The 22,686-nt window shown below is 46.7% G+C and overlaps 1 protein-coding gene across 1 annotated transcript in view; it reads left to right on the top strand.

The window, feature by feature from the left end:
* Positions 1-15,833: 15,833 nt before the first annotated feature.
* LOC111873541 (GTP-binding protein Rit2) overlaps positions 15,834-22,686 on the top strand; it is a 69,790-nt gene continuing 62,937 nt past the window's right edge. The window contains exon 1 of the mRNA XM_023868331.2: positions 15,834-16,043. Coding sequence (XP_023724099.1) covers positions 15,902-16,043 — 142 coding nt within the window. The 5' untranslated portion in view covers positions 15,834-15,901. The remainder of the gene's footprint in view (positions 16,044-22,686) is intronic.

Raw genomic sequence — 22,686 nt, 5'->3', positions numbered from 1 at the left:
CGTTTTGTTACTCATGCTTTGGTTTTCGCAATACCGCTTCCAGGAGATCTAGTACGTGTCGCCATCACGAGGTTGCGGATATTAACCGAACTAAGACGACGATGAAGGCGAATTCTGCGCAAGGACTCAGATCGGGTCTAACCGGGGGACAACAATTCAGCTAACCTATGGAATTCAAAATAGGCAACACAGTGCAGCATTACCAACAGTAGGGTTAGATCATAACAAACTTGAAATTATATAACACGTTTGACGGAGACGAAACCAAATCGCCGAACAGACTGGTCTCGAAGTAAAGCTCTGGATTTATACTCGTATTCACTAAGTGCTCGGTTCGAAACTCAACAGGGACACTCGCTATCCTGAGCAAGGTTTTTCGTGATCTTTCCAGTCTTTCAGGAATAATACGAGGGACAGTCAGTAAATAGTTCACAAATGGAAGTAAAACAGCTGTAATGGGCGTAATAAGTTTTGTATGTGTATCACTAGGTAGCAGCACAATCCATCTTCAAGACAGTCTAGGTACCAGGCATGCATGTGTATGTTCAAAGGCTGGTTTCAGTAGTCAAAATGCCGACCGTGCTTCGAAAGCCGCAGGTGATGTCAGACCAGGCGCAGAAGGGGCTGAGACAACAGTCAGAAGACTGCTAGGTTTCCACGCCCTGGTACAAGTGTATCAATGTTGGTTGAGGATACGTCGAGAAATAAATGGTTTCTCAAGGTTAGAATATGACATGTTCTACGTTTCACATCCATTTGTGACCCATTTGCTGACTCTTCTACTTATCTCTATTGGCCACGACCGCTTCCTTTTAAATCCCCTACAATCCATCAGCCATCGCATCATCCGACGCTGTATTGTCTCGATACTGACAGCGTCGTTTAGTAAACAACGAAAAGAAGAAGCCAAATTGGTGCAAGGCAAAGAGAATATATTGTAATGTATTAGGGGTAGCGTGACTAATAATTGTGGGTTCCAGACGTCCCTATTACAATTACAGTTGATTATAACAGCTCACACATTGAACTCCTTCTTGATAACCAGTCTCTCACGGCTGTCTGACTCTCTTAGTCTTCTGCTACTCCGTAAGACTCACGGCTTCTCAGCGACGCCTGAACCAATTTCAGTCTGAGCCTGAGTCTTACACAGTGTATCTAGGTTCTGTTAGGACTGTGTTCATTAAAAATACAAAACGTGAATTATTTTCAAAATTTCACTCTTTTTATTCAAAATAGCCTCCTTCTGAGTCAATACATAGCTGCAATCGATTGAAAAGTTTTCGAAAACAGTCACTGTACTCCTTTTGTGGAATCGCATTTAAACTGCGGTACATTCCCTTTGGATGTCCTGGATGCTGTCGTGACGGTCTCCTTTCATGGCCAGCTTAACTTTTGGGAACAACCAGAAATCTATTGGAGCCAAAAAATCGCGCACGATCTTCGATTTGTGGGGTGGGGCATAGTCGTGGAGGAGCGACCAGGAACCTTGCTCTCGATATTCAGGTCGAATTCGAAGAATTCTCGCCCACAAACGGCTGAGGGCTCCGAGACAATAATCACAATTCACTCTTTGACCTTCTGGCAGAAATTCCTTGTGAATGATTCCTTTGGAATCGAAGAAAACGGCTAGCAATGTCTTTACTCGACTCTTTGCATGCGCACTTTCTTTGGTTTCGGCTTCTTTGGGCTCTACCACGCTGCTCTCTGCCGCTATGTGAGACGCTCATGTTGAAAACACCATGTCTCGTCACCAGTAACAATCGATTTTGTAAATGTTGTATCACTTTGGGCCGACCGTAACATGTCTCTCCAGTGTTCCACTTTGGCATGTTTTTCATCGCCTGACAGCGCGTGCGGTACAAACCGCGCACAGACCTTCCGTTTGCCCAAATCCTCGGTCCAAATTTGATGCCCAGTACTTTTTGGTATTCCCAAAAGCTCCTCGACGAGTCTTGCAGAGACACATCTAATGCAAGGATTTCGGTCACTTTCTTCACAATTTCTTTAGTGCGACTTGTTCTCGGCTTTGATGCACGTGGAGCGTCTTCAGTGTCCTCCCTGCCGTCACGAAATACAGCATACCATCGAAAAATGTTCGAGCGACTCAAACAATCACTACTGTACACACTTTTCATCATTTCGTACGCTTCTCCGGCTGTTTTGCCTAACTTCAAACAAAATTTGATGTTGGCTCTCTGTTCAACCGCCATTTTCCGACGAGCGTCAGAACACATGATGCAGCGATGCTTGCGCTTTGAAATTATAGACAGCCACAGCTGAAACTTCAAGAATCTTAACGCCACAGCTCGCCAACAGATGGCAATGCAGGGGAGGGGACCCGAGTGTTAACGGATCCTGGACACACCGAATCTGTTACGACCGACGGTCAGTCGGTCAGTCGGTCAGTCTGTCTTGGAATAAAGCGCCCACCTGGGGATTAAGACCAGAATGTTATTACTATCAGACAGTTGCGGGTTTGTTGACGCGGGGCGCTCTCTCTGACGAGAGGATGGGTCTGTTGTTTATAATTGCTGATGGCTCTCGCCAGCGCAGTCACTTTCGGGACCGAGTCCCTTGGGACTCGCGATCATATTTCACTGTCTCAGATTTGAGACTTCCTTTTTCGTCGCCTCCTACGACTCGCAGGGTCACGGTGGAGGCATTCGATCCCGTTTCAACACAGGGAGCCTACAGGGTCGCATATATTTCTCTGAAATAAACAACTGGAAATCTTAATTAGGAGAGAACTTTTCCTGACAGAGATATGCTGCCGTGTATGCTGTTGCAATATATTGTGGCGTATCTGAATCAATTTTAAAGTCAAAGTCACATTCCGACTGACGGTCAGTCAGTCAGTCAGTCAGTCAGTCTTGGTGTCGAGCCTCACCTGGGGCTCATGACCAGATATTTATTACTATTTGACAGTTAGGGTCTTATTTTTGTGGGGCGCCCTCTCTAACGAGAGGACGGGTCTGTGTTTGTATATGCTGCTGGCCTTCACCAGCGTAGTCTCTTTAGGGTCCGAGTTCCTTGGGACTCGCGATCATATTTTACTGTCTCAGATTTTAGAGTTCCCTTTTCGTCGCCTCCTACGAATCTCAGAGTCACGGTGGAGGTATCTGACACAGCCTCCACACGGGCGGAAGTTTGTACTCGCTTCTGCGGTGGCACCAAACCGGAACGAGCCAGAGAAGCCCGGTTTGGTCACTCTCTGAATCAATTTACTCTGCAGGTTCGCTTGTACAGCGCATCGCTATCCACTGCTGATTACGCGTGTCCTAGGAGACGGTTTGTTTAACACCTAGCCATGAACTTTGTTTAGTCAGTTGCTGCGAAACGTAGCACTGTCCCATAGGTGACTGCGTAACCTAGGAGATGTGTTTATTGGTCCGTCACCTAGTAACGGACGTCCTTCCATTGTTGGTCACGCTTTGGCCGGAACGTGCGTAACAATGCGTCACAATATGTTCCGTATGCCACCCACTTTTTGCACAGGCAGTGTTTAAACGCCCAGGAAACGGACCACAGTCAGTTCTATATTTGTGCGGGTAGGGACGGACCCCTGGGTGCTGACAGACGAGCCGCACACGGGCTGGAGACTTAAGAACAGATGTAAATGTGCTCCTGTGTTTAGTAGCGGAAATACACGTATTTCTTTGATTCAGACTTTCTCTGACTACATGACAAGTACGCCTCAGTCACTAACGGATCATGACGCCATCATAATTAGATCTCCTCGTCAGATATTTTTAAGGTAAAGCTATCCCTGTAACAGGCCATGGAGGCCCATAGGGTTGTGAGACGTCGAGGCTCCCACATTTTCTAGACAATCAGCTCACAGATGGCGGTAAGTTTTTCTGCCTTACATACCGGCCGCCCTTTACCCCCCAGGAAGATTCCTGGTACTCATTTCTGTTAGAGGCTGAGTCGTTCCCTGGAACATATTGCGGCTGGAAGGATTTGGTAAATTGAAAAAAATCCAACAACCTCATCGAGAATCGAACCAGCGACTTTCCGGCTTGTAGGATAGTGGATCAACCAACTACGGCAAATTATACCACGACAACTTCCTTCTACATTATCATTCTCATCAATCATCCTGCAATTCGACGACAGGCAGCGGCGTTAAACAACCCATGGGTGTACTGTTCGTTCGCTTCGCGCATGCGCACTTTGCTTCTGGCCCGTGCTCCAGTTCGTGACAGAAAGGGCTGCCCGGCCAGACAAGTTTCCGAAGCACCGTCGCGTGTTTATCGCGAGTTTAAAATCAGATTCGTAAATAGACTGCCCACGGGAGGCTGAGATATGAAGTCGGGACACGTGATATTTTGCGCGAGTTATGCGAGCAGCGAGAGATGCACCGATACTGTGCACAGCCCGTGACAAGGAGTCCAGCTTTACAGCGGGTTCTCCCAGCGGTCATCACGGACACCTCTATCCTCTTCTGAGATGTAACGGCGTGTATTCTGTTAAATGTCAACTGACGTTTCGGAGGAAAATGTCACCTCATCTTCGGGGTCCAAGAAGGCTCTGGTTTCCACCTGTTTCTATGCTGGTTTCTTGCTTGCCTTCTAACGGATTACACGGCGTTATATCCCAGAAGACAGAATTCTTAAATTCTTGAAGTCATAAACGTAGATATTAGGATAATATAAAAATTATAAATTAAAAGTAAATTTGTTCCTGTGCTTAACTAAGCTATGTCCCGTGAAGAGGCGTGGCTCTACGCTTCTTAACCTCGACAGTGGACGGAGAAAAGTGGTCAGGCTTACGCTGCGGCCACTTTAACCTCGGGGAATGAATTCCCCGTACATATTGGATACGAAGGCACTGTGTCTCAGAGCCGGTCTAGAGGCTGTGGAGAACACAAAACTTTCTTGCCCCTGGCAGGACTAGGACTATACTGAGCTAACCCGGATAAAGAGTCCCTGTGATCAATTAGTTAAGCACTACGTCATGCAGAAGTATCGCGGAGTGGAGACATAGCTCCACCATTCTTGACCCCGACACAAGGCGGAGGTGAGTGGCCCCTGACCCCGTCTGGACCTGTGGAGAACAGAATGCGGGGATAGTGAATGGATTCTGCTGGCTCCGGATATAGTAAGATGGCGGGTTCTTGAGAGGACGGCAACGAAACCTCGGGTTACATAATATCGACAATTTTGGACTAGATGAGGAACCATTAGCTTCTCAAGGTACCTGCTAGGTGGAATTCGTTAGGCAGTTAATCAACATAACGGGCCGTGCCCTAATTCCAGCGGTTAGTTGTCGGTTTCCCGACCCGGAGATCTGGGTTCGAGCACACGGTGCTCCATATGATGTGTGTGATGGTAAAAATGGCATTGGGTTTACTCCGGGCACTTCGGTTTCCCCTGCCAGTTATCGTCCCCTCAATACGACATAATTTCGTCTGTCACCCGGAGCTGGTACCGTGGGCCCATTTGTGATTGCTGTACCAGAGTGACTACGCTACGGGATAGACAACCAAGGAAATGGGGTTCGATTCATGGTAGGGTGAAGCTGAGGAAAACCCAGCCTAATATACTATGCGTACCGAGTGTTCATTTTCCAGGAGTAAAGTGACTGGGGCGTGAAGCTACACCTCTATTCCTTCACATGTGTTGGTGGTGTGGTGCTTAACTGAGCACAGGAGCAACACTGTCTATATTATTATTCACACTTCAGTGATAGATATTGTGACATTAGGAGCCATTGCCAAGTAACAGCTATGTAAACAGGCGACAGTACAACAGCCATTGCTTGGTAACGGCTTCCAACGGCGGAAGCTCCCCATCTTCTGAGTTCCCGAACTGTTCCCGTGCCTCAGCTACCAGTTTCTCCCGACAAAACTCGCAACGACTGAACCGCAGCGGTCCTCTAACTCATCAACTCTCACTAACTGTCCTGCTTATAACGTCTTGGCACGGACCGCACAGAACACACCGTTCCTCTGTTGTTTGCGGACCACTGCCTAGCAACGGCTTTATATGCCACAATATAGTGGGTCGATGAACATGTTCAGTAAATTAATTTTATCATAACGAAAAATATTCTGTGGACAAACTGTACCGGGGCAGGGTTTTCTCTTCTTTCACCATATTCATTTGCAGCGTCGTTAAACAACCAACGTTATAAAGCAGCGCACGTCACCAGAACAATACTGCTGCAGACCGCTACCCCGTCTCCTTTCAAATCCTTACCTACTGTCAGAACAATGAAAGACCTGCGATGGCTCCATCAGTATCGTGTCTAGGCTAAGGGCTGGACGACCGGAAGACCGGAGTTCGATTCCCGGCGGAATATAAATGCATCTGTCCTACAGAGTCTCCAGACTGGCTCAGGGGTTCGACTTGCCTCCTGCTCTGGGGATAAAACGGTTCCGATCTAGAGCCTAGAATAAGAATAAGTGGAGCCGTACCTCCACCACCCACCATGTTTTCATGATGTGGTTCTTAATTAAGAACAGGGATTTATATTTAGATACGGTAAGTGCAATGAGGGCAGACGGTCCCGAGGGGCAGGACACATTCACGAGTCTTTTATTCGGAAGTCGTCTTGCTCGAACATCTGCAGGACATCACCTATCCTGAGCGAGAGCTTTCGTGGCTCTTCTCAGAACCTCCACAAAGATGCCGAGATATTTCTTCGATTAGGACATGACCGTTTGCTTCCAGACTCTTTGCAATTCGTCATTCATTTTTTATATTAACATTTGGTGCCATATAGAGTCAGGTGTAGGAGTAATTATTAGACGGGGTTTCAATGGATGATTGGATGTATTGATCACTTATACATTCAACTCATAACTGTAGGTAATTACAGTGTTACTGTTACTCTCCGTATGTTACAATTCACTGTTATTCCCACTAGTGTTCTCAGTCTATTACAATTTCCACCAGCCGTTTCCTGGCAACGGTTTTTAACACAGGAACTATATAATAGTCTCAATGAATCATGCACTCCAAATATCAGTGTACTACAGCACACAACCGCAATTCAACTGACAACCGAACTCGTTGCCAGCTCTTCCCAATCAACTTCGACTGCCATTCAAGAGATTCCGTTGCATTGCGACTGAGGGTCAGTCAGTCAGTAAGTCTTGGTGTCAAGCCCCATCTGGGGCTCATAACCATATATTTATTACTGTCTATCAGTTACGGTCTTGTTTTTGTGAGGCGCCCTCTCTGACGAGAGGACGGGTCTGTCTTTTGTATATGTTGCTGGTTTTGCCAGCGCAGTCTTTTTCGAATCCGAGTCCCTCGGGACTCGCGACCATATTTTACTGTCTCGGAGTTGAGACTTCCCTTTTCGTTGTCTCCTACACCTCGCAGGGTCACGGTGGAGGGATTCGAACCCACCTCCACACGGGTTCTGATTCAGCCGGCCTGGGATCCTCGTTACATGACCTCGGGTCGGCCCTAACAAGAAACACCGTTTCTCAACAATTCCTCTATTGTTATTGAGGTGTGTTTACCTCGCCTTTGCATGGAAACGGCAGTTCTTCTATTGTTGTGTGCGTGTTCATTTCCGCGGGAACCTGTTTACTGAGTTGTTGCCTAGCAATGAACGTCATCATACAGAGAGCCTTATAAAACAAGCTACACAGGAAGACAGGACGAGTTGCTCGCCTGCTCGGCGGAGTTCAAAGGCAACGCAGTTGCGGAGCAATTATCTGCAACTTCTTCCATGTGTCGAGCAGATTTCTATAAACTCTGTTCACAGTCTATAGTCTATACATCAAAGCGCAGATCTATGTCGCCATTAGCAGCCGCAACATTCAACAAGTCTAGAGCTGGTGGCCCACTCTTGTGGGACCGCAACTGAACGCGTCATTTCCGAGGTTAAAAGGGACTTCATGTGGCAAAGGATGAAAGAGACAGCTGGGGGGGCGGGTGCGACGGAAAGACTAACATCATTCTAACACTCAACTACAGACATTTCAAGTTTTGGAGCCCGTAAAAACAGATTACAATTGGAAGCGGAAGAAGTGCCTGCTCAGAAACAGGAAGGGGATGGGGGAACTTTTGCTTTGTTTTGTTGGCAATTATGCTCCTCCCGAAAGAGCAGGTTCGAGTCCTACCGTGTATTGCATTACGTCTCACCAAATCAAGCATGGCTGAGGCAAGAAGAGAAAGTGTAGAGGGATTGTTGCGAGATGCACAGCAGTCTAGGGAGCCGCGATGGATCAGTCGGTATAGCGACTGGCTACAGGCTGGACGACCGAGGGTTCGGAGTCCGAGTCCCGGTAGGGTCAAGAATTTTCTATGCTCCACACCGTCCAGACTAAACTACAAAAGGTTCTCGTTATATAGACTCCGCACGGACCACACAGGAAACACAAGTCACCTGATTCCTACCAAGCGAGTTCATTGGCGTGCTGCCTGTTGCCTAGCAACAAGCTACAGACACAACTTCCACTGTTGCTCGTTGGAACTGTGTTTACCGAGCCGTTGCCTAGAAACGCTTTGAGCAAATCCGATACAATACGCTTCTACCGTCTCCTCTTGGAAAGGACAAGATTTTGGTCATGGGTCCCCCCCCCCAAAAAAAAAGGGGCCCGAAACGAAGTACGATTGGCCTGGCGCGACCCAACAGAACTTACTGATATACTTAGTGAGACTAATGCCGCTTATGCTCTACACGGAATCCGGGAGTACAAAGCCCCCTACAAGAGGCCGTGTACAGATCAGAGATGCTACATCTGCCACCAGCAGCGGCGGTTCTGCGGGCAACAAGAGTTGACGGCACGTGTAGCTATGTAAGGAAATCCATGCAAAACATTGTTGAAAGAGATAACGTCGTGTTTTATATTCCACTGAACATATAAAACATTAAAATATCACGAGATATACGCACAGAACATTATCTCAGTTCTACATGTCTACTATTCATATTGGATATATCTGTCGCTCACATAAACATTTAGCGGGGTTAAGCTGGACATGCGCGCGGGTCTCCGTGTGACGTGGCCGGTACTGCTGTCCGATTTTAGCCAGACTTAGAATTTATCAATGGATATTAGTAAAATCTAAGAATGTGACCGTCGCCACAACAAATAAATGATAGATCACATTCAAGTGAAGAGAAGGACATAAACTCCGTGGCCTGTAGTCCGCAAGCGAAATATACCGACTGAGCGACCGCCGCTTGTCGGCGAAGTTAGTTCCAAATTTAGCGGATAGAGGGTGTAGCGTGGTCAGCGCAACGGATCCCCACGGCCGTTAATCTCGGTTTTCTAGACCGGAAGACCAGCATATATTAACATGTAACAGTAAAAAGTAAGTTGTCTCTTAATTAATTAAGTACTACGCCATGAAGATGTATGGGGGAGTGGATGTACAGATCCACGTTTTCTTAACCTCGGCACTAGTTGGAGGTGAGTGGTCAGCTTCACGCCCCGGCCGCTTTGTGCCCGAGGAAATAACCCCTGGTACCCATTGGATAGGAGGTCGGGTGGACCTCAGAGATGGTCTGGACGACGTGGAGAAGAGAACATTCTTGACCCTACCGGGACTCGAACTCCGACCCGTCGGTCGTACAGCCCGTAGCCAGTCGCTATACCGACTGCGCTATCGCGGCTCCCTATATTAATATGCGTAAACTTATGAAACACTACAAACCACGCTGCTCCCACTACGGATCCGCGGTGCATGAGGATAGTACCGAGTATCTTGATAGGATATCCATGCGCTTATCGCTGCGCTAAAACCTGTATAGAGGGTCAAATTATGGCTTTTCAGAAATGTGAACAAGTTACTTAAACAAGTATATATGATTGTCTTTAGTTGAAACATTTAGTGAAAATATTGTCACGTGCATTAGTGACTAGTAGACGGGGTTTGGACGGGTGATGGGATTTATTAACCTCGTATACAATCTCTCTTAATCACACTTAATCGCTCATTTACACAATTTACAATTAACCGTTGCACACGCACTAGGGTTCTCCGTCATCACTAGTCGTATCCTGGTAACGCAATTAAAAGTGTCACTATGACTAAATCTTCTAATCGCACACCAAGTCTTCACAGGCTGACTTCTAATTCTTCTTCAACTACGAACTTCCTGTGGCTATCTTACCGACAGCTGAACTGAATTCCGAGTCCAGTCTTAAGTTACGACCGACGGTCATTCGACCAGTCTGTCTTGGAATAAAGCACCCATTTAGGGCTTATGGCCAGATTTTTATTACTGTCAGACATTTGCGGGTTTGTTGATGTCGGGCGCTCTCTCTGACGAGAGGCCGGGTCTGTAATTTAAACTGCATTCTCGGGTCCGAGTTCCATGGGACTCGCGACCATATTTTACTGTCTCAGATTCGAGATTTGCCTTTTCGTCGCCTCCTGCGACACGCAGGGCTACGGTGGATGTATTAAACCCCACCTCCACACGGAATAATGAACTGAATTCCCATTCCCTTATTTTCCTATGTTCTCTCAGCACGGACGTCGCACAGAAAACACAGCCCCTCTACTGTTGCGGCTCCCACGTGATCGGTACTTAGCCAGTCCACTGGAGCGCTGGCTGCTGCCTAATATAAACCTCTCTTCCTATTATTGCGTGCGCGTATTTTGGGCGTGGCCCAGAGATGGACGTCCTTCTATTGTTGCGAGCAAGTCGGTGGCGGGGTTTTTACCGAGCCGTTTCCTAGCAATGCTTTCAGCAATTCCGTCACAATATTTACGATAGCACGGCTCTTCCTGTTATGATGCATGTTACATAGCAATTTACATGATGTCGTCTTATATAATAGACTCTATCGGTTGGTGGTTTTCGGTGCTTCGATGTGATCGTGTGCTGAACTATTCCTGGCCTTCTGTGGCTATTCCGCTGCGAATAACCGGCGTTTGTAATTTTACTAAAACAGTCTAGAATGGTTTGCATCACTGACTTAGCGTTATGCTAGTAACAACACCGTTCTACTGATCACGAGGCCCTCTCATCCAGGAGAAGACTGCGATAGTACAGTGATTAGGCCACACCCGCTTCCTACCAAATCCTTTCCAATTCATTATCATTCCCCTATCATCCTACCATCTGACTCGATACTGCACACATTGTTGAATAACTTACTGGAAAGAAAAACTTGTTACGCCAAACAGAATACAACTGCCATTAATGCATCTCTTACCTGCATATTCAGACATTTGGAAGGATTTCCCCTTGCATGTACGGCAACTTCTCTGACTGAAGTGTGAGGCGTGTAGACATACCATTATGTTGCAGGGGAAGCCAACACAGGCCAGGGCTGGTACTGCCAGTCTGCCCCGTGTTCACTTCTCATTATCTTGCAAGTAACCGTGTACAGGGCACTACATGCAGCTGTACTTCGCGACGCAGAATCGATATGACTAGCTCCATCCATTCAATAGCATAAAGGCATATTTTAGAACGAACGCGAAGAATTGGGCCTATGTTAATCATTTAAAGAACAGTCATACTTATATTTGTCGCCTGAATTCACAACCAGAAGCTTTGTAATTTGCCCACGCGGCGTGTCCACACTCATAATGGACAGACATCATTGGTGCGGGGCTCTCCAGGAGTTCCCTGCGCTTTCCTATGCTAATTACCATATCCACCTATCAGCGCCCCTTGAGCTGTGCGAAAGCCCTGACCACGCAGCACAGTATCACATCATCAGTCTTCAAGTTGGGGGCTTCTGTGGTTACAGATTCGTGCTGATTAATTCATATTACTCGTAGAAAGGCTAGCGAAGAACAAGATGGAAGTATGTGTAGTCGGATTGTACCTCTTTCTAATCCTTACCCGAATAAGTTAATGTCTTTCGTGGTTCTCTTCAGTTACTCCCAAGACACAGCGGGACAGTAGCACAACTTAGAATATAACCGCTTATTGTGATAGCCTTTCCGATCCACTATACGGCGACCATCCCCCGATCCGACACTATGTAATCTGAGCTACTGACATAAAGAAAGGTGCCGCTGTTGGGACACCATGTACGAGTGTATGGCGATACTGAATGGACTGCAGTGGGTGACTTGTTCTTGTCAAATCTGACTCAAATGCAAGAGGAAATGGGTCAGAATTTGGTGAACTGAAGCCGGGGACAGCGGTCGGCCCAGTAACGCAACTGCGATAAACAGCAGATCAGGTCCGAATTTGTAATATTCGCTCATCTGCTACATGTCCTACGCGTTCTCTTGCTTTAGTTGTGCTTATGTATTTATTTATTTACCTTTATATAACGAGAGTAGTGGGCGCGAAGTGAAACATCAAGGACGAGAACTACTACTACAACTACTGTTACTACTACCACAACCACCACCACCACTACTGCTACTGTTACTACCACCACTGTTGCTGTTACTACTACCATCACCGCTACTACTACCACCACCGCTACTACTACTACTGCTGTTACTACCACCACCACCATTACTACCGTTGCTACTACTGCTGCTACATTTACCACTACCACCACTACTACTACTACTACTACCACAACCACTGCTGCTGTTACTAGCACCACCATTACTACTGTTGTTACTACTATTACCACAACCACTACCACTACTACTGCTACTACTACTACCACTGTTGCTACTACTACTGCTACTGTTACTACTACCACCACCACTACTGCAATTGTAATATCTCCATCAGAACGGACATTTACACAACGGAGTTGCCCGTCAAATAATATCAAACATTAAATAATAACATACAACATCAGTCACTGTGTATATATGTCCATATAAGCATTAGGTATATTACGATTACAACTGCCAACTTCCAAATGCCATCACATATACAGCTTTTGACTATGAAACTGGTTATTTTATGACTTCAACTTTTATTGTGATATATATGTTATATTCATGCATATCATTTTATACCATTGTATTGTAATCCTACATTTGACACGCAATTCAATAACAAAAAGTTTAATCTATTTGCCTGATGATGGCCTTCTGAAGGCCGAAACATGTAAAAATGTATCTCCTAGAGCTACTTACACGCATTATCGATTTTTGTGTTGTGACGGTTTTCAGTAAGAAATACGAGTAATATACTACTACTAGTACTGTGTACTTCAAGTGCTTGGCTGTAATAGGCCACTGCTATTGACGAGCATTCCAATAAATTATTCGAATGCAATGACTATTGATGACTTGGTGTTAATGTGACACGATTCTGCGCAGTGACTGGAGTTCTCAAAGTTGCGACGCCGTGTCTGCAATCTTCCTGTGTACTCCCTCGGTCAGTGCTCCGTTGGACTCTGGACACGAGCTATAATTACGCCAAGAAGCATCTGTTTTCTTCCGTTCGTTGTTTAGGAAGCGTGGGTGACGTTGTGACATTTCAGGCGCCTTTCCTTTTTTCTTCTATTGAAGTTGGCGCCCTGTCACTTCTTCCGCATACTTCAGCCATGCAACTACTGGACGGATTTCAGTGAAATTTGGTATCGGGAGGAGGTAATTAAACGTGTGTGGGTGATGATATTTTTGTCAAATAGGCTGACCATAAAAAAGTCTTAAAATAGCACCCATTACAAAACAGACCAATGAAAAACACATACTGAGGGTCACTTTTGACGAAATGTTTGCCATTTCTAAACCTGCGGCAAATAGACTGTGTCTGCCTGCACACTGAGCAGAAATGCTTGCCGCTTGTATTCGGGCAGCAGCCGTCTCGTTTCCTGGATGTCCTCAGGACGACCAGGAAACTGTCGCGACAGCGTCTCAAATTATATCACTGCAGAATCCTTCCCCGTCCATCGCATTTCAGTGTTCACTGTCCTCGAAACATTTTGCATATATTGAGGCCCCACATCACAGAGGATATGAACATTACACGCTTCGCTGTGACACCCTCAAATCTCATACGGGTAAAGGTAAAATTGTCCCTGAGCTCAACCCTTTAAAGCCCAGTGGTGATTAACTGTATCAACACGACGGGGGTAACTTGCATTTTAACTTTCATACCAGTTCCAGGATAGGCATTATATTAATAAATAATACTTATTAATCCATAATATATAAGAACGCCGTCTTATAGATATTGTGTAAACCGATGTTTCGGAGGAACGTATCGCCTCCATCTTCAGGGTAGAAAAATCCGCGAGCGAGGAACCATCGTGAGCAGCTGTAGCCACCGTCGCGTTTTCCCGATTTTCTTAGTCTCTCCCGGTAAATGTTCCTGTGCTAGGCCCACAGGGTTGTGAGACGTCGAGGCTCCCACATTTTCTAGACAATCGGTTCACAGATGGCGGTGAGGTTGTCAGTCTTACGAGTAGGCCGGCCGCTCTTTGCCCCCAGGAAGATTCATGNGGCTCACAGATGGCGGTGAGGTTGTCAGTCTTACGCGCCGGCCGGCCGTTCTTTACCCCCAGGAAGATTCCTGGTACTCACTTCTGTTAGAGGCTGAGTTGACCCCAGGGCCATAGTACGGCTGGAAGGAGTAGGTAAATTGAAAAAATTCACCTCATCGGGACTTGAACCCGCGACCTTCCGGCTTGTAGCATAGTGCCTCAACCAACTGCGGTACAGTGTGCAGTCACTGGCATCTTCAAATCTTATTTTGCTATTCGTGGGTGAGACAAAGGAAGCCGTCAGAAGGGCCTTTTCATGGGTCCCGTAACGAGCTGTCGTGACCTTTCAGACCTTTAATCAGATTTCACACCTGAATGACCTCTACAAGGGCCTCTTCAACAGTGACAAGGTCCGAGGTCAGTGTTTATGGCGCCCGCTCAGCTTTATAAATATTTTATTACTTAGCAATGACGCATGCGCAGCAGGCGCGTTCATAACTGCAAACTGTGTATGCGGATAAGGAAACTGTTGCTTAGTCTTTTCCTTTGGGTGCGTTCAGTGACGCAACTGCCAGAGCGCTCCAACACGCGCTTGTATCACAACGTGAAGAAGGCTGAACCGTAAGGAAGGAGGACAAACAGCGAAAAGACAAAGACGGAGAGATAGCGGAGACAAGAAGCAAAGAAAGAAACTAGAACACGAAAGAAAAGTGAGTATCATAAGGAGCAGGACAGAAGGAAACGAAGACGAAGGCGAGTGCAAAGTAAGAGAGACCAAAAACGAAAACAAACTCCGTGGCCTGTAGTCCGCAAGCGAACTATACCGACTGAGCGACCGCCGCTTGCAGGCGAAGTTAGTGCCAATTTTAGTGGATAGATGGTGTCACGTGATCAGCCCAACGGATCACCAAGGCCGTTAATTTCGGTTTTCTAGACCGGAGCCGCTACTTTTCCATTCAAGTAGCTCTTCACTTATCCTCACGAGGCTGAGTGGACTCCGTTCCAGACTCATTACTTCTCAGAAAATCTGGTAGCGCCGGGAATCGAACCCGGGACCTCTGGATTTGTAGGCAGGAACTCTGACCACTAGATCACAGAGGCGGCCAAGGAAGAGAGACCGAAGAGAGGGAAATAAAGAAAGAAGACAGAGGTAGGAAGTAGCAAAAGAAGAAACGAACACTTTCTGCTTTAACTTTGTGAAGGCCGCTTCTGCCCGGATCATTTCGACGCTACAAACTGAGTCGCAACTACCGACAGCGCCGTTAACAGGACGCGAGTCACTTCACGGTGCCGTCACAACGGAGATTACACGGCTTCAGGTTATGGGATGATTAATGAATGTGGAGCAAATCTTAGAATGAGAATTGGCAGGGGAAACGGACGTAGTGACATTTTTCCACCATAAATCTCACGTGACCTATCCTAGGGTCGAACTCGGGCAGCCTCGGTGGGGGAGAGACGAGGAGAAAATTAAAGAAGAAGAAGAAGAAGCAGAAGGTTATGACAGAGCAAACGGCGCGCAGCAGTAGCGCCGCACCCCCCCCCCAACCCCGGNGGTCGGGAACTAGCGAGCCGCGACTGCACGCAGACGTGCCCACGATAGCCACACCGGAAGCGAGCCCGGGGATGCGGCGGAAGGGGTCCAGTCGCCGCTCGGTGCCCCGAAAATCTACCGCCTTCCTGGATGTGCCCAACAACACGGGGGGCTGCCCCGAGGACGAGGACGAGGAGTCCTATCGGCTGCGGTCTTTCAGCTTCACGTCGAAAGGTAAGCGCCCGTGCAGTCTTGTGGCCGGATACCGACGTTTCGGAGTTCTGATATCGTGTAGTCTTGTAGACGGATGCCGACGTTTCGGAGAAATGTGCTGCTTCCGTCTTCTGGGTTGTGATATCGTGTAGTCATGTAGGTTGCCACAGTTGTTTCGGAGAAATGTGCTGTTTCCGTCAACAGGGTTGTGACGTCGTGTAGTCCTGTTGGCAGATACCGAGACAGAAAGCCGCTGGGAAATGACAAGTGGCGGATTGGTACGTCAGTTTCGTGCAGGGTCTGAGCACTGCTCACTGATCTGGGTGTTCAAGCAAAATCTAATTCTAGTCTATCAAATGTTTCCGTCTGTAATGCAAGAACCAATAACACAGATTCGCTCTTCAATCCACACACACTGGTCGTTATGTGCATAAGATATTATTAAAACTATTAAAATATTAAAATATATATTCATTAGTATAATGCTACACGTTTCGGCCATATAAGGCCATCTTCATGCAACACTAATGCACTGCGCACTAATCTAATAATCGTGTTGGGTCTAAGTTCATGGAGCACTGTCAGAGAGACGTGAAGGGAAAATCACGAGACCAATGAGAAGCAGTGTACTATTTTCGGGTACAGAACTCTGAAGATGGAGGCGATGTGTTCTTCCGAAACGTCAGTTGACTTTCAACGGACTACATGGCGTTATATCCACGAAGACGGTATTTTTCGAACCCACAGCCGCGAGTCTCGAATGAATACAATTCAGGACAATGGCTTCAGTCGCCGGCGGTACATTTGTGTTTCATGATTAACGGTGAACTGTGTACCTTGGAAACGCAATTTGGGGGGCTTTACAGAAGAGGGGTTTAGTTGCGATTAATTTAATTCGGGGAGGCTGCATGAGAAGCACACCTCAGCAGTATGTTCCTCCGAAACGTCAGTAAATTTCTACCAGGTGACACGGCGTCACACTCTAAGAAAGTCAGCTTGGCGTTGTGAGCACTCCGGTGGGCCCCCATGGCACAAGCCACTGTGTTCTAATTATACACCGAGGTGCTTCCCCCTTCGCCGCCCAGATCCGCGCACCCCAGTCCTGCGAGCCTCAGACTTACATTATATTTAGATTATATTCAAAGTACGTTAACCTGGTATGTCAGGCCTCGACCGCTTCCCTCCACACCATCTTCAATCCATTCTATTCATTTTGGTCACCCGCTTCACGACGTCGCCCGTAACTAGACCATACAGCGTCGGATGGTAGGGTGGCTGATGAATTGAAAGGGATTTGCAAGGAAATTCTCGTGGTCTATTCAGGGTACTATCCCGGTAATTGCCTGGCAGAAAGCTGGTGTCCCAGTCGGTACTCGAAGTAAGAATCTCAAGAATACGAGTCTAAACCGTTACCGCTGCGATAGCCTGCCCAATATACCTCACATTGAGGCAGTCGTTTGAAGCAGAAGAGTGTGAATTACTGAGACAGCCGTTATATAAATTCCAAATAAATCTTCTTTTCCTCCCTTGCTGCGTCCATGTAACGCGCTTCTTGCAGTATGGCCCTACGGTAGCAGCGACTGCTTTCTGGGTTTCCTGTCACGCATAAACTGACATCAACTTCTTCCCAGAATTCCATATTAGTGGGGGGGTGGAGTCCAACTGGGTCCACTCGGCACGTCGGCCACTGATTGGCCTATTGTAGCTTGCCCCGCGTGATTATGATGATGGAGAATTTTGTGAAATGAAGATTGGAAGGTGAAACCGAAGTACTCGGACAAAACCTGCCCCAGTGCCACTTTGTCCACCATAAATCCAACTTGACCAGACCTGGGTTTGAAGAAGGGCCGTCGCGGTGGGAAGCAAGCGACTAACCTCTTGAGTGCGGCCACCCAGAATTCCACATTTCTCACAAACCAGAGCGGTAACCAGCCGAGCGGGTTGGCAGAGCGGTAACCGCGACACCGGCTGCTCTGCCTGTGGTTCTTCACTGTTCAGATAACACTTCGAGCACGCTATGGACTCCCTTCCAGATCCATTACAATTCATCATCTATCTACCATCAAACCGTTCAGCACTATGCTACAAACCTGATGGTCGCGGGTTCGATTCCCGATGAGGTCATCGTATTTTTCAATTGACCTAATCCTACCAGCCGCACTGTGGCCACGGGGTCGACTCAGCCTCTAACAGAAATGAGTACCAGGACTATCTTCTTGGCCGGAGCTTAAGGATGACAACCTCACCGCCATCTGTGAGCCGATTGTCTAGAAAATGTGGGAGCCTCGACGTCTCACAACCCTATGGGCCTTCACAGCTTGTTACAGGGATAGCTTTACGTTTTTTTACTCCAATCTGTGTTAAGTTTACATAACAAACGTTTAGTTTAAATCCTGTTACACGAGAGAAAGCTCTTGCGCCTGTGTCTGCCTGCTTAGCATGCAAAGCGCTTCAGATAGAAGTTAGAGACCGCATCAAATTCTAGATTTTAGGATCGCGGAAATTCTCGAACTACAAGTTGTTTTTTTAAATAAAATCTATAAATTTCGATTCCAATTTCATACTAACAAAAATGAAACTTGTTGAGCAACTCAGTTTGTAGGGTCAGTCCTGAACATGGAAACTTTTGTCATGCTGTGTCACTTGTTACAAATGTTACATCCACTAATATTCTCAACCTAACAGAAGGCCATTACTAGGCAGATACTTTCAGGCAACTGCTGCACTGTACCGCTTTTCTACTTCATTATTAAAATGAGGATCTAATTAGTTCTAACTATTGTCGAAATCGTCTAAAACGATAGTCCCTGAACAACATTCACACTTCTCATACCAAATCCTATACAAATCCTTCGAGCAGCACAGAAAATACACCAAAGGGCATTTATGCCTTCAAATTTATGTGCTCATTTCATCCGCTATGGACAAGAAACACGTGGGGATGTTGTGTTACTGCGCGCGCCGGGACAACAAGGGGGTGCGTTGTGTAGGGGCAGGCGCCAACATCAGAGAGCCGCGATTTGTATTCTTCACGTCTTCGGCGGCCGAGACTTCGAAGCTCGCCGGATGAATGCGTTCCTCCAGCGTGGAGTCGCGAAGCGTGAACCTGTTCATGTCGCGCTGAATGGGCGTGAAACTCGACTGTCACACTGAGGAGGGCAGACTACGGGTGTCTGAGAACACGGAGCCGACGGGAATATTAGGGCCCAAGGGGGGGGGGCAAGTGACAGGAGAATGGAGAGAACTACATAATGAGGAGCTTCATCACTTGTACTCGTCACTTCGTGCTTAATGAAGTTGAGGGACATTAACTTCTATTAGCGTAAAGCTATCCCTGTAACAGTCCCTGAAGACCCATAGGGTTGTGAGGCGTCGAGGCTTTCAACATTTGCTAGACAATCGGCTCACAGATGGCGGTAAGGTTAAGTAAAGCTATCCCTGTAACAGTCCCTGAAGGCCCATAGGGTTGTGAGGCGCCGAGGCTTTCAACATTTTCTAGACAATCGGCTCACAGATGGCGGTAAGTTTAAGTAAAGCTATCCTTGTAACAGCCCCTGAAGGCCCATAGGGTTGTGAGGCGCCGAGGCTTTCAACATTTTCTAGACAATCGGGTCACAGATGAAGGCAAAGTTATCAGCCTTACTAGCCGGCCGCCCTTTGCCCCCAAGAATATTACTGGTACTCATTTCGGTTAGAGGCTGAGTCTATCCCAGGGCCATAGTGCGGCTGGAAGGATTAGGTCAATGAAAACATCCAATGACCTCATCGGGATTCGATCCCGCGACCTTCCGGCTTGTAGCCGAGTAGATGCGAGAATTTTCGGTAGTTACAGGTATGATTGCGAAAGTAGAGCAAGGGTACCTATGAATCAGTCGGCAATACAGGCTGTTTACGGCACTCATGTAGGGTGAGGACGCCGTGCGGACAGTGTAGCCAGGGTAAGAACCGTTTGGTTCGTGTTTCCCGCTAATGACTTTATTGGAGGTGACTGACAGCAACATTCGGCTGTGTTCGAGTGCGTGTGGAACATCGGAGAATGTGAGTGGGGGAATAGGCATGTAGATTTCTGGAGTGTCTGCAGACCGGACTATTCAATCCTCTTCTGTCATAGTTGGTCAAGTTGGGGCTGAAAGACATGTGTAATTGCACATGACAGTCAACATAACAAGTTACATGGTAACACCTTCAATAAAGACAACAGTTGTTCTTACGTGTCTACTGAGCTGAAGGTGTGTATGTCTGTCGGTTGGTGGTGAACCAGACAATCACCATTATGATATTCCGTTGGCAGTTGAAGAAAAGCAGGGGTTGGCTCACATAATCAATGGGTTTTTGGTGTTTTTCCATCGTCCAGAATTCTAGAGAACAGAAAACACGACGTTTCGGAAACTGGATCTCTTTCCGTCTTCAGGTGAATGGGGGAGAAGACACCTACTCAGTTGGGCCCCTTAGAAAGAGTCAATCTCCATTACCGAAACGTCATGTTTTCTAGTAGTTACTATAGGATTCTGACGATGGTGTATAACACACAGAGATATTGGGTTTTCGGACTTTATCCATCGTCCTTGTTTTTAAGATAACTAAGAAAAAAACACGACGTTTCGGAAACTGGATCTGTTTCCGTCCTCAGGTGAGGTCCTATTCTGTTGGGTCCCTTAGAAAGAGCTAGCCTCAAACACTGGACCAATCCAGTCGTGTTTTTCTTATTTATCTTAAAAAACCAGGATGATGGATAAAGTCCCAAAACCCAATATCTCTGTGTGTCATGTTTTCTATTCTCTAGAATATCGGACGATGGGAAAAGTCCAAAAAGCCAGAAATTCTGTGGTATACACCATCGTCAGAACCCTTTAGTATCTAGGGGGTTGATAAGCAACCTCTGCCGAACAAATTTCCTCTATACAGAAGCAACAACAAGTGCATATTTTTAACTGAGGTCGACTTTAAGGATTTTCCGCTGAAATTACAACGGGAGTCAAGTTATTCGTGTGCCTAAAATCCTGGAATGAAATAAATGATCTTCAAATAAGACAATAGGAAGAGAAAGGCGCTGAACAAGGAACACAAATTGCGTGCTGGGTGCAGAGATGGTGCTTTGGATCAATATGTGGGGTCAGCGCTTTGGGGTACCGGGGACAGGGGGTGAAAGCCCTTCAGCTGTAACTTCAAGTTAGAAATACTTCGATTTCTTCACACAGATGTATACTGTTATACGTAAACGGGACCGAAACTTTTCTGAGGGTGCGTTGCCATTAACAACTTACTCTATCCTATTTTCAATATACATTAGTGACCAAAATCGCCACATCGGATACATCACTGGACAGAGAGGAAGTACAGGTATGTCTGTGTCCCGATAATCCCATTCAAGTTTCGGTATGCCAGTTTGTAGCACCGCGTAGCCTCATGGGTGAACACCACCAGAACAGAACACACTACCTTCACGTTCATTTGAATTCAATCCTGATGCTGGAAGCATTATGTTCCTCCGAAACATTAGTCAACACCTACAAGTCTACAAAGCTGCGACGCAACCCATTTGACCGTGAAAGTATGATACTGTTTCCTGGACTCTGCTGTACGATAAAGCGTTACGAATGTTTTGGAGGAACATGCTGCATCAATCTTCAGGGTAGAAGTACAATCCGAGAGGGAAAAGTTGACAGATTTTCGCAAGAGTTGATATTTGGAAGTTTTAACAAAATTAAGGGGCCAATTTCCAATTTTCGTTGCAATCGGACAGCAATAACCCACACTTCATGTGAAGATGTACCAGCGTTTCTACGCGAATCTCCATTGTACCTCGCTGTATGTTTGTGAGAAAAGAAGCACGTGTTCTGTATCCAGTGCGCTTTTCCATAAGTCTTGCGCTTTAGAAGACAATTAAACGGAACTCAGCGGACGCTTCAGAGCTCTTATGACATGCGCAAGACAGAGGTAAAGGTGTCTCTGTGTTTAGTTAAGCACCGCTTCATTAAGACGTATAGAGGAGGTGACGTACAGCTCCAGGCATTCTCAGCCTCGGGAATGGACAGAGATGAGCGGACAATTTCACACCTCGGCCACGTGACACCCAGTATCCATTGTATAGGAGGTCAAACTTGACGCACTGGAGAGAGAAATTCTCATGCTTCTGCCAGGAATCGAAGCCCGATTGCTCGGTAATCCAGCTCCTAGCCTGCAGTGGCCCCTTGTGCGTAGATTTCCTAACTTGTTTTATTCTTGCAACTCTGGAAACGTGTCGGATAATAATCTGACGCAGGCGCTGGCATCGGTTCAGGTCTCCCATTCCAAGCTAAACACACGCCAACTGTCATTTCCAGGAACCACTGACTCTGTAATACAAATTTATGAAATGAAAAATTTAATTAACATCCCCATTACAAGCCCTCACAGCAATCACCACACATCTGGGAGGCCGATACTTCGGCCGCGCTGGATATATCGGCCATGTTAACCTCTCTCCTCAATTGCATTTCGAATTTCGTCAGTCCCTGTAATCGAATTCCGGGCAACGCCCTCGGAAACGCCACGTATATCTCCTTCCAAATCCTTACCTACTCACCATTCATGATTATCTGATTCGAAACCTTACAACTTTTGTAGCTGGTACATGGTCGCCTAATGACCTGAGAAGCAGTAAACCAATAAGCTCACTCACTCA

Source organism: Cryptotermes secundus, unplaced genomic scaffold (assembly GCF_002891405.2).
Source record: "Cryptotermes secundus unplaced genomic scaffold, Csec_1.0 scaffold395, whole genome shotgun sequence".
NCBI lineage: Eukaryota > Metazoa > Arthropoda > Insecta > Blattodea > Kalotermitidae > Cryptotermes > Cryptotermes secundus.
Note: the sequence above shows the minus strand (reverse complement) of the source record. Positions and strands in the feature narration are given on the sequence as shown.